At 39.6% G+C, this 13,465-nt stretch overlaps 1 protein-coding gene across 1 annotated transcript in view; it reads left to right on the top strand.

Annotated features, from left to right (window-relative positions):
- The window catches only part of PCNX2 (pecanex 2), a gene marked incomplete at its 3' end in the record, with an annotated part of 159,128 nt that overhangs the window by 50,662 nt on the left and 95,001 nt on the right, over positions 1-13,465 (top strand). Inside the window, exons 13-15 of the mRNA XM_082305421.1 lie at positions 978-1,149; positions 6,129-6,239; positions 7,836-7,927. Coding sequence (XP_082161547.1) covers positions 978-1,149; positions 6,129-6,239; positions 7,836-7,927 — 375 coding nt within the window. The remainder of the gene's footprint in view (positions 1-977; positions 1,150-6,128; positions 6,240-7,835; positions 7,928-13,465) is intronic.

The following is a 13,465-nucleotide window of genomic DNA, read 5'->3' on the forward strand; positions in this document are numbered from 1 at the left end:
AAAGAAATTATCTTTTATTATACTCGCTTAAATTACATTTTACAAATAAGAACAGTTTCACAGCAGTTTTATGCAAGGCAAACTTGAATCCTTGTCACTTTGTTCCTGGCTTTTCACACTCAAAGAATCTTTTGACTCACCAGCCTTTAAAATGTCTTATTTACCCTTAAGATTGCTACCAGGAGAACTATTAAGACTTTTCTTAAGCGTCTATTATTCCCCCTGGCCCAAAGCCCCACAGCAGTCTTTTGTAGGGTTAGTGCAAATCAATTGTGTGAGAGATGCGTATGAAAGATGTAAGATAAGGATCCTTCCACATATTAATTCCTTTGGATCATCATTTCAAAGTGCTGCATGAGAGAGAGACACCAGAAACTGCTGATGAGTGTCACCCCCTCCAGGAGGGACACTAGTTTGCTGTCAAGTGGTTCACATCAACAAAAAAAATTGAATTGTATTGGTGCAAAAAAAAAAAGAAAATCAATCTCCATGCCTCACACTGCACCTAGGAGGTGCTCTGCTATTTTTTTACTTCCCGGGATGCAATTAAAAATTAATTTTATACTTCAAAAAGTAAAAAAAAAAAAAAAAAAGCCAAGCTACCTGAAGCCGATATTCATTAAAATAAAAGTAATACAGAGAAAATTTCTTCTTCTGTTGAAAAGACAGATTGAGGGTTTTTTCTCTCCACAGAAAATGACGACTTCTGCAATTAGTGTGTTTTGAAAGGTCCAGAAGGTTAGATTTTCAAAAGCATAAATGATTGCTGGAGTCAGTCTTAACTGCTTTTTGTGCCTTTTGAAAGTCTCCTCTGGAGAAGATAAAATACCTTGTAATGTATTTATAATTAATTAGTATGTATAAGTCATTAAAATATTTTGTCTGACTCCTGACCCTCTCTCCAGTTTAATGTAGTGCACACAGTAGGAGAGTGAGTACAAAATTCAAACACTTTTTTTCCCTTTTTTTTTTTCCAGGGGCACAATAAAATCATAACCTACAGCAGACCTGTATATTTTTGTATATTGTGTGGCCTTATTTTGCTGCTAGATGCTGGATCTAAAGACACAAATCCTCCAGTTTATACAATGTATGGCTTGAAGCTCTTTTCGCCTAGATCTCTCCAGTCAGCCAGAGACCATGTAATAGGTGAGTCGGTGTTTTTCCTAGGACCGTAAAAATGAATTAAGTGTTAGCTGGGGAGGTCTGTGTTTTCCCCTGTTGGCAATCAAATGCATGTTATGGGGGCACAACTCTAAGTCAAATTGATAGAAACATTTGGAATGATTTAAGATTGGGGGTGGGGGGCAGCTGGCAACCTTCCTTCGTGTAAAAGGAGTTCTTAATGAAATGAGGCTCATAGTTTTCTATAGAGACTTTTCTAACAGTCACTGATGTTATTAGCAAAAGACATCATCTGTGAAATGCAGTTAATCTTTGTAAGAGCTTGTCTGTGCGGAGCAGTTACTGCAGAATAAGCCGAGTTTTAAATTTAATGCCTGGAAGCTAATCCATGCCAAGCCCTCAGGTGGACATTCTTCCACTGATGAAGCACATGCTTTTTCTTGGTTTAGTTTAATCTCGCTGTCCACGTGGTGAGTTAGTGTCGAGCGGCCATTCCGCAGTAGCTTTTCCAACCTGTTTCCTTCTGGAATCATGTCCTGAGGTGGCTGAGGACATTCAGGTATTGCCCCAAAATGGGACTGGACTGATGGTCCTTTGGCACTAATTCGGAGTGGCCACAGCTGGAAATACCCGGTTCTGTCAGGACGCTTCTTCCTGTTACACACTTGCAGTCTGTAGCTGCGATGCTGCTGTAGTTGTGTCACAGGTAAGAGTGCTGAACTGGACGCAAGTCAAGTAGTGCAACAATGTTCGGTACGAAGCAGAAAAGCTAAAGGTTACTGCAAAAGTTGTGAAAACTTCCCAAGAGCTGTGTTGTAGTGTACCAAAGACAACCTGTTGGTTTGTGAATTTAGAACCAGGAAAACCTGCTGTAGTAGAGGAAAAAACTTTGTGATATAGAGTGTATGACCTTTGAGGTCTTTGTTCACCTTTGACTGTTGTTCTTGCTTTTTGCTATACTCAAGTCAGGCTATTACTGCCTGAAAAGCATACTATTTTTACGAAAGCCTTCTGGTCCTTTATATGGGTTCATTGACTCCCAATCCTTCTCAATAGAAGCAGGGGAATAATGAAGACCTGCATCTCACTTATTTTCATTAGCTTCTTTCATTACTTTCCTTTGGTCTCATTAAAGTTTCTTCTTACATCTTATTTTCTCTGCCTGTCAAAGGTGAACAGTAAAAATGCTGATAAATAATTCAACAAGAATCTTAAATGACTCTTGGGATAGAGATAAATGAAAAACTATAGCAACCAGTATAAGAAAAAAAGTGTGGTTATAAATGTGCTAATTTTGGCTGGCCTCAAAAGAGGTGGTGGAGCAGCTTCTTGAAACAGCCTGGAGGGGGTGGGGGAGAGAAGAAATACAGGCTCATCTCCCCAGTCGGCATCTGTTTAACAAGAAAGGGAGAAGAAACCATTTCCCTCTGCTTGTCCCCCGTTCTTATTTTGCCAGCTCTGGGAGCTGGCACACCTGTGGGTGTATTTGTTCAAGTGATGTTTGGTGCCACGCTCTGGCAATTCCTTCTTTTGTTTCTATGGGAGTCCCAGCTTCTGGCTGCCATCGATCCTTGCGAGTGTTCACAGTGCAGCTACTTCCCTACGCCACGGCAGCTGGCATCCTCCAGCATCTTGTTGCGCTTTGAGTACAGATTCCCTTAGGCACGGAAGGTATAGGATTGTTTTGGGAGGGAAGTTGGCCCCACTGAAAACCAATGAAGTGTTGTATTGTTTTGCAGTTTTGCCCATTTGCTAGATATTTTTGATATCTTTTTATTAGTTTGCCATCGTATGGTGATGTTTTAATTTATATTTTACTTGTAATTTATTGTAGCAGTCAGAGTTCATATGCTGGGAAATCAAGGGATTTTTCACTATACACTACAAATACCGAGGAAAGGCAAAGTTTTCTATTTCAGGTGTTCACTATGGTAAGAAGCTAAAATGATGGAAATCATAGAAAGGACTACCTAGTGTGATGCTGCATAGCATACTACGATAAAAGTCTTGACACAAGGTTATAAAAGAAAATCAGGGGAAATTTGTTAGATGTGTAACCTAATTACTTAAGAAATGTGGCTTTTAACAGGTCCGTTTCTTTGCAAGCAATCTATTTAGGATCTGATGCCGTTTTATTTTAAATTGATGGTCATTCTGCTATTGATTTATATTAGTTGGGGAATCATGGCTTTAATTCATTCTAACTATGGTTTTCATCTTGAATTCCTTATATCAGTTGACCTTTTTGCTAGATTCGTATATGTAGTGCAAGTAAGTGCACAGACAGAGCCAGCCTCAGTCACTAGGTGCTACAGGTGTGGTCAGTGACAAAAGTAGTTACGCACTTAATGTATGATAGTTTTTGTGATGAAACTATTTAAGCATTAGACAGGTGAGTGAAATTATTTGGCAGACTTCTCAGAGGAGTAAGTATCAGGTAGTGGCAAAATTTTGTGATAGCATGTCATCTGCCTGCTACTTTCAGCAATGACTGACCTTCTGTCAGGGGAAGAAAGCCTCTGTGAATGTTATCCTCTGCTATGTTCAGGAGAGGGAGAACAAAAAGACTATTTCTCACTGAAATAACGCATATTTTTTTTCCCCGTGAAAAAGTATGTGTTATTACACAGCAAATGGACTAGTACTCAGATATATCATTTTCAAAACAATAATTTTCTAAACTTCTAAAATGTTTGCAGTGACATTGCCACTGAGTTATCATTCTGCATTTCTCAAAAGACCCAAAGTTTCCAAAGTCAAAATTTGTGTTTCCTTCCTACACTTATCTGGTAGCTACTCGTTTAGAGGAAACCTTCAAACTGCAGTGTTAAATGCTAGCAGCTCACATAAGCATTTCTTAGTGGTCCTGCTCTTAAAGGTGTTGTTCTGTATGGAAATGTGTGATGCCTAAATTCTCTCTGGAATTCATAATGCAATTCCAACTGAATAATCAGTTACTTTTATTGTCTTCTTCCCACAAGGGAAACTACTGCTCCTAAATTCAATCCTTTTGTAAGTGACAACTGTTTATTTTCCTCTCTGGTATACTCCTTTGTGCAGAATGAGATAAACAAAGCTGCCTTAGCCGAAGAAGTTGTCAGGAGTATTCAAGGTATTAATAGAGAGAGGGTGAGCGGAGGACATTGCTGTAGTCAACCAACTTTTCCCTCCTTATTTACATTCACCCCTATGTATTTTGGTGTACTGACAGTATAATGTGTCTGGTCTTGTCCTTCCTTCCCCTGCTCTTATTCAGCTTTTTATGAGGCTGCTGCAGCAAAGGCAGTTGTTTGGACTGTAGGTCAGTAGTCTAAGACGAGATCTCGCAGTTCTGCAAGTCCTTTGCCCCAGGAACAAGATCTCCTGTGAGTTTCAGCAGTGAGTTTTTGGGATAGTTGATCTCATGGCGAGTCCACGTGGCCTGCTGGGCATTTTCGGGTCATGCAGTTGTCTGTCTTCGAGTGGTCCTTGCTTGGCTTAGTATGGCTTGGTGGGATATCTAAAAGAAGAGCAGAGTAGTAAAGGAAGAGGAGATTAATAATGGCATTTGCATGTAAAAGATTGAGAAGACAGTGTTTCTTCGTGTTCTTACGTACACGTAATTTGTGCCAGCGGCAGGAAGTCATGATGAAGGGCGCATTGTGAATGCAAGTATACTTAAGTGAGCCCTGTCTGTGTTTAACACTTGCATATGTCATTTTTTCTCCTGTGTTTGACTTCCTCAGCAAGATTTACAATATTAGATAGCAGTACTGTATAATACAATGAAGATAAAAGCTGTCAGGTCAAACTCGGTGTATTGTTTTATTTTAGCACAAGATGCATTAGTAAGAGGAGCTGGGTGTAAAATATGAAATTAGCATTCAACAAAGAACACAAATCCTATTGTTACCTTCTTAAAATTTGACTGGGGTGGGAAGGGGAGTAAGTTGTACTAGTGATTTGTTTAATTTGTTTTTTTATGAGAATGAATAGGAGGAAACTGCAGTCTTCCTAGCATGTAAACTAACAAATACATACTTGTTTACAAGGAATAGCGGCTGACACACATCTCTGTCCTTCACCATGCAGAACATTCTGGTACTAGTACAACGACGCAGTAAGAATATGATTAAAGATGTGCATGTATCTTTGAGAGCTGACAGTATTGGAGACTTGGGTCACGTGTGTGTTCAGATGCTTTGCTAGACAACTGTGCTTAGCATTTTCTAGGGTGGAGCTAAGAGTAAATGGATGGGAAGAAGTGGCTGGAAATGAACAGAACATAAGACTAGCAGCACAATTACCTGAATTATGACTCCTGCTTTTCCTTGAGTGTAAGGCAGCCATCATTTAAATTAGCATTTCTATTTAGAAAGAGACTATGTAAAGATGTCAGACTGGGTTTTACCCCTGAGTTTCTTTACTGTTCTTAATGTTCTTTCACTACTGCAAAGTCAAGGTGCATCCTGCTGGAAGCTGGGGAAATAGTCTGGGGAAGTTTCACTACTTTGTCCCATTTTTATCTGCTGCTTTAACTGTCTGCTCTTGATTGCTGGCAGAGGCAGGATACTGTCTAGCCAAGATACTTAGCCATTAAAATAGTTTTGTTTGTTTATATTGAATTGTTGTATTTGTGCTCGAATCATCTCAGATCCAAGATGAAAGTTCCGAAGTCTGCAAATTAAAACTTTTGTATTCTAAATAGAACAAGTATAACCTTGAAAGTATTAGAAGCAGTAAGGAGGCTACATAATGCTATTTTTCTGCCGCTGCTTTTATCCAAAATAAAGTTTAAAGTTAGCCTCTGAGCTTTAGTTTCTTACATGTAAAATAGCATAATTGATTTTGAATACACAAGAAGGAAAGTGTAATTGATGCTGCTAAGGTTAAGGTGTGCTAACTTGAGTAATCTTCAGAATTTATTGCAACAATTTCTTATTCTGGTATGCTGCATGTTTCTCTGTTCTCCATACATTGTGGTGTATGACTGTGTTCTAACATACATCTTTTTGTTTCTTTAGTGTTTTTATATTGCTTTCCTGCAATTTCTCTTCTTGGTCTTTTCCCTCAAATCAACACCTTCTGTATATATCTTTTGGAGCAAATAGACATGCTGCTTTTTGGCGGTTCTGGTAAGTTGCAGCCTGAGCTACCCCTTTCTGGGCTTTATAACCTTAGATTAGAGTATATTATTTAAAGCACATTGCATGTTAAAGTTCAAACAGCTAATGGTATTCATATAACAGTGGGGTGAATACTAATAAGACCCCCTTAATTAGATTTCTTTTTTCTTTTGAAAAGTTGTATACAAGTTGTGTTATAGACTGTAGAATGTGGTTGACATCAAATAGCTCTTTCCTGGCATGTCTGATGTGAATCTTTACTGTATGTACTAAAAACAAAAAACTTCTTTAAAAAAATATTCTGTTAAACCTCCATTTAAAAAATAAAACCAAAAAAATGTTTGCATCGTTCCATAGTGAGACATGTTCACAAGATACTGGATGTGTGATTTTTTTTTTTTCATGTTGTTTCAGTCAGAGATTAAACAAGGCCCATGAGAGACAATGCATCGTTTTGTTGTTGGTAGTGGTGGTTTTTGTTTTTCATTATAGCTTAAGTAACAGAGAAGATTGGGATGCATCTACACTGTCATCTTAGTTTGGATCAGGAGCAAACTTCCTCCTTGTTCCTGCTCACCCCGTGTTGTTTTGCATCATGGAATGATATCAGTGTGCAAACTGGATTCCATTTGGATGAAGCTTAAAAGAAAGGTGCACTGTAAGGGTGCACCTATTGCACTGCAAATGCTAATGAGCATACAGTCTGTGGGACCAGACTAGAGACAGTCTGCAGTAAGGCATCTCAGACATGTATATCATGGATATCACATCCTCAGCACTTCTCATTCCACAGACCCACGCTTACTGCATCATTCTGCTTGCTACTGTAGCTGTAGCTTTTGGCAAGTGGTTAAAACTAGTACAGATGATACGGGTGTTCTTCGCTTTTTGTCTCGTAAATACCATAGGAGACCTGGAGGAACTAACGTGTTGGATAAAGTCCTCATCCTATCAATAATGATGATTCCAGTGTATGTTGAACCCTAATTAGAGCACAATTTTGCAGTCCCTGTGTCTCTATTGTCAAGACTGCTGAACTCCCAATTCTGTCTGACAGCTTTGCCTACCCTGTTTCTGGGAGCTCTCAAAGGAGGTTATAGCAAGAGATCAGCTGGCATCCTTCTCTCTCCCTTTAAGTTCGTTCACGTATCTTAATATGGTGCAAATCATGGTTGACCGAGCAAGTTAGGATGCTTTTGGATGATACCAGAGCCTGTGTCTCAGGAGTAAAGGGAAGGAGGAAAATTCCACATGGAGTTTGACTAGAAAATTGCCAATTTTGTAGGTCACTTCATTCCTCCTTGGTAGCAACATGAAGAGGGATACTGATATTTTGGCAAAACAATGATCCGTACAAAAAGCAGTAGTGTGGGACCTTGGGTCAATGGAAAACACATGGAGCACAGTGCAATCAGGTTTTCAGTCTTAGCTGTAAACAGTTTTGTGAGCTTTTTTGGGGCATTGAAGGTGTTCTCTCAATAACCACCTTTGTGATATCTGATTTTAATCTCTATGCCTCTTGTGATGCAAGAGCTGTTTCATTTTTTTTTCTTTTCATTGCACGTTCTCATTTAGGAAGAAATTAACGTAATGTCTGTATTTCAGCTGCTGCTGGGTTCGTATCTGCACTATACAGCATTTCCCGAAGCTTTGTGGTTCTGATTGTCCTATATGGTTTCTGCTTCAGTGCAGTGAAGGTAAGCCAGAAAAAGAACACTGCAAAAATTCAAAATTTCAAGCTCAAAATTTATATAATCTAGGGAGACCAGCATTGTTTGGTGCTACGCTGTCACTGTTGTTTATCAAGATAAGCTTTACAAGCCATGCTTCAGGTTCTGCCTATTAGCTACACTGAAATAGATTGAAACTGTAGTAGAAATACTGGAGTGAACGTGTGTCTAATACCTGTGACTGTTTGCCTCTTACATGTATCAGTCTGAAATGATCCACTGAATTTCCCCTACAAAGACTAACAGCAGGCTTGGCTTAAAAAGCTGCAACTCCTGTTGACCTGTATAAGCCAGGCTGAATTTGGTCAAAATTCCTAGTAAGGTCCGTATTTCTGAAGGAAAGAAAGAAAGAAAGAAAGGGTTTTGTTGTTGCTTCATAACGGTATGCCTAAGAACTCAAATGTCCAGCTTGGGCAGCTCAGTGGACCATCTAACCCAGTAATGTGTCTGCATCGACAGGGAAATGCAATTTAGGAATTTAATGCAAGCCAGATGACTGTTTGCCACTCTTTTCCCTAATATTCCATCAGTATCTGCAATTGTTGGATTAGGGATGTTGGAGAGTGTGTCCTTGCTTCCAGTTTCGTTTCGTATCTGTGGACTTCTTGTCTATGAATTTCCTGAGTCCCTTCCTGAATGCGCTGGTCCTGTCTGTCTCCACAGCTTTGTGCCACAACAAATTCCAGGTGTTCACTCTGCTCTGTGCAAAGCAGTGCTGTCCTTCATTGGTCTTAAACTGAGCTGCTCATTTCACCAAGTCTTCCCTATGCCTAGTATTGCACGATTTGTGGAAGAACTGTTTCGCATTCAGCGTATCCACTACTTTTGCAGTTTTGTAAGCATCAGTCATATCCTGCCCAGACATCTTCTCTTTAAACTGAAGAGTCCCAGCCTTTCTAGTGTCTCCTTGTAAAGTGGCTGCTCTCTCAGGAGCAGCTAAGTTAGTTGCCCTACTCTGTGCCTTCTCTTACTCCATTGTGGCCTTCAGATGTGGAGAGCAAGTTGTGCCTGGTGCTCAGGATGTGGGTATACCACGGCTCTATGTGCTAGCAAAACGACTGGCTGCCTTGTTCTTGGTACCCTTCCCAGGGATGCCCAATGTTGGTTTTTTTGGCAGATGCTGTATTTTGAGCCATATTCAATCTAAAGCCTTTATTTTTTTTGCAGTTAATGTATATGTCCTCTGCAATTTTTTTGTTTTAATTTAAAAAATAGCAATGAAATTTTGGCTGCCTTCAAGTCTTCTGTAAAATTCCAGGCGACCACAGCAAGACCAGAATTTCATCTTAGACTTGTGATAAAATTTATCGTTTAAGGGACAGTCTTTTGACAGTGTTTCATTACAGGCTAGATGCTGTCAGTGCCCGTGCAGGAGTGCACCAGGATGCGCAGTGATTTACAAGCTGCTCTTGACATCTTGCAGGCATACGTGAGAGGATGCTTTATGGTGCTACACATGCACAGCACACACAGAGATCACAATATGAGGTTCCACAACAGCCAAGGATATATCGTGTCAACACCCAGGCTGGTGATTTACACAGATGAGAGGGGTGATCAGATGTTTCTTTAAGGGAATTCTTTAAGGAACATAAGCATTTCTATAATGGCTTTTAACAATTTTCCACTTAAAATTTTGAGTAGGAGCCTTAAATCAAAAAACGTCAATTATAATGCCTTAATGATGTCTTGCAGATGATCGGAGCTGGTTGTGCATGTGTTTTTAACCACTCCCAATAGTAAGGTAAAATGTGTTAAGCCACCATTTTATCTTGCCCCTGGGTGGCTTGAGTCCATACACAATAAATTATGGCAACTCAGCTGCTGAGCAGTGCTGCATTAAGACACTTTAAATTAAATGTCTTTGAACATGTGGTGTGCTCCGAGGGAATCTCCTGTTGCCAGGCTCACCCAGTATATCAGTTACACTGGTTTGACCTGGCCCAGCTGTGTGATACTTGAAAGCTTAACTGCTTCTTATGCAGTTTCCTAAAGTAGCTAGTACTCCTGCTACCATTTTCCAGCTGTATTAATGATTTGGAAACTGGCACCTGGGATGAAGAAGGTGACTCTCTGTAAGGATGAACAGAGTGAGAAAAATCTATAGTGGCGGGGAGAAACAATGAGAAAAACGGAGAGAGCTATATGGAAGGAAGGAACTGAGTTAAACCACTGTTCAACAGGCAAATATCTGGGGAAATGATCATTTTTTCCCCTAAGGTTAGCAGAGGGTGATTCGCTAGTTGACAGTAGGGAAGTTGTGTGATGGATACTTTAAAAAATAGTTTTGTAAACAGTATTAAAGAAAAGCCTCTTAAAATATTCTACAGACTCCTTTCTCAGCATAATACTTTAAATTACAGCATGCAGGTGGCTTTGTAGATAAGCAATCTCCTCGTGGATTAGACTTCAAACTGCTTAGAAATATGCTTTTAATGTTACCCTGAAGTTGTAGAGTGCTGTGAAAGATTTACAAGATATCTGTTGTAAATTGCCAATATTAAGTGCAGAGTTTCTGTTCACACAGAAATTACAGTTAATTTGAATTTTTATGGCACTGTTCTTGTGAAGGCACTTCTGAGGAGGTTAATTTAAAGCATGTAAAGATGATTCCACTTGCTTCAGCTCATAATTTCAGTCTACTGGGGTGCTTGAAATTTCATACTTTTTTCCTTCTAGAAGTTATCAAATAAGCACTTGTGTTAACCCTCCTTGTTCTTCAGTCAGGTCCTGAGATTTTTTTCCTTTCGGACTGTTGTCTGACAGAATCGTTCTCTTGCAATGTTATAGACTTATTCTTTGGTTGGTGGAGGAGTAGGATTTGGCTTAAATGTAAGAGAAGAATCTGATCCTGAATAGGGACCACTGTGAAAGGTGGTCTAATACCCCTCTGAGAAACTAAAACTGTTTTGATATGTAGTGAGCAACAACTTCTGATCCTGATCAAATGAAGGTTTGGATTTTTGGTGCACTAGAAATTGTAGAGTTTAACTCAAAACTGAGCAAATGCTATAGTCTGTTTCACTGAGGTGTTTGCACGACAGTGATAAGTACACGGTTTTCTTTAAGATAGAAATAGCATGTCTTTACAGTTGCACTTTACAGCTATTCTTTTTATTTTTATTCTACTCTTTTCACTTTTAGTCAGTTTGGCAAAAACAACAGAACGAAATTTTCAATATTTATAGAGGTCAAAAAATCATGACAATCAAAAAGATTCAAGGCAGGGAAACATGGTAGGCTTTCTGTGGCACAGGATTTCTGGGTTGCAAAGCTTATTTCTTGGCTGAAATGTAGCATCCTCAAATGTAAACTCTGTTTATTGGCAGAACATCTTATAGCTCAGCAGGTGTAACTAGCAGGGTTCTATTTCCTGAAATAAATTGTAGAGGAGAGTGGATCTCTAAGTGGTCGTGTGCTTTTTAGTGGTGAACAATTGCTCACATCAAATACCCAGTCTGAAGACCCATTCCAGCGGTATCAGGCTTGAGCCTCTCCTTCCTTAAGTAGTTCTTGTGTTCTAATTATTATCTTGCAGGGTGAAATAGTCTAGCCTCATTTCTCTGTGTACGTTAATTATTTCAAAAGCAAAGATATTATTCCTGAAGAAGTTCATTAGAAGAATAATTAATTTACCACATGATTTTCTTTTTTATTAAAATAAATAATGTTCATTTTATAATAGATCTGTGTTCTTAAGTGAGTTTTACTTGTTCATTTTTAGAACAGAAACTGTATATGTACGTACAATAGTTTGATTTAGTTGCGGTCAAATTTTGAAATTATTTTAGAATAGCAAATTCACAGCAATTAATTCTTTGCTCTAAAATTCCAATTTTAGAAAAATAAAAAAATAAGAATTGAGCAATTGTTTTGGGGTATGTCCGCAAAACAGTGTAAGTACTCAAGTTAACTTTCAACGTGTGAATATAAGCTCTGAGAATTGAGACAAATAGGCCTGTGCAGAAGTCCTGTGCCTTGTCCAGACTGATTTTGCTGTTGAATTATGTTGTACAAAACCGACGGAGAGTCTCTATGAAAAAGCAGCTGCAATATAGACGTATCATTAGTTTAACTTAATAATTGTCATTGATTTTTGTTCAGGTAAGATGCCTGAGGAAAATTATTATACAGTATTCTCGATTGAGAGTTCATCCTATGATCTGCCGACAAAATTCGGCCTGCCCGATGAGTTCATCTGGCCCTGCCACTCTTTCTGAATGACCTTGCAGCATCTTTGCCATCGCATGACCAGAAATGTTCCTCTCTCATGGCTAAAATGCACATATCGCCTAAAAGAGGATGGACAGATCTCTAGTCTTGTGCTAAGAGTGAATGTGCAGGTTGGATCACGTGGCAGGCTGCTTACAGGTCCCATCACAGGACTTGATCAGAAGCATGTGATGTGCTTTGAGGGGTGGCTGCATATGGCTCACCTGGTGGACACGGGGTGTTATGGGACCAAGCATGCACTTTCCACACAACAAAAATAAGGGACAGTCTGTTACAAGGCCAGGCGTGAATTCATTGCGTGATGGGGAGGCGTGTGTTTCAGTTGTGTGACTCGGACACTTGGAGGAGGGACAGGGACAGGGACATGTTGTTTGGAGGTGACTGAGAAGCAAAGGGGTCCCATCTGCTGTGGCCAAGCGATTGGCTCCCCTCCTCAGGGTGCTCTTCAGCAGCTTTGCCCTTGCTCTTTGTGTGAAGGAACTGTGGGTCTGCAGTTTGTCGCGACCTCCTTTGGTGGTGCTACTGCTGGATTGATCGGTTTTCTTTTTGTTTAAAGCTGTCAAATTAAAAAAGAAGAAAGAAAACCCAAAACTGTTCTCAGTAGGAAGTACAGAGTATTGTGTCTAAAATTATAACAGATAATTTCTCCAGAAAGCCGCAAAGCACAAAATAGCTGGAATTCCAGGTCTCCATCCTTGTGTTTGAGGCCTTGAGGCCTTGAGGACTGATGAACAAGACACTGGTCATCACTGTTGTCAGTCAAAGGAGCGTATTGAGTGGAGCAGGTTTTCAAGTCACTGTCGGACATAGCTGGTGAACAGAAGTCATCCCCTCTGGTGGTGATGCGAAGTCACCTGGATTGATTTTTACAGTTATGTTATCCCAGTGATGCAAAGGTCGTTTGGCTACAGCTTTCAGGTGCTGTAACGCTTGGCTACAGCTTTCAGGTGCTGTAACGCATCTCTTCATAAATCTTATCCCGTGACACATCCCTGGCATGAGTGATCAGCTGCTTATCCAGCCTTACATACAACGATCCTGTGAGCTTGATTTCAGACAAGAAAGGAGATAAATGTCTTAGCTTCTGAAATGCAAAGACCTGAGTTTCTCCTGCTTACTTTGAGATTTTCTTTATTTCCCAGGCCTCTGTTTAATAATATCATCACTCCTTATTCCAGTTCTTTCCAGGTGTTCTATGAACTTTCATTTGCTTTTGTTTAATAAAAAGCTCTAAATTCTAAACATGGTTTGATTACCTCTTTTGGTCATTCC

Source organism: Platalea leucorodia, assembly GCF_965183815.1.
Source record: "Platalea leucorodia genome assembly, chromosome: 3".
In the NCBI taxonomy this organism is placed as follows: domain Eukaryota; kingdom Metazoa; phylum Chordata; class Aves; order Pelecaniformes; family Threskiornithidae; genus Platalea; species Platalea leucorodia.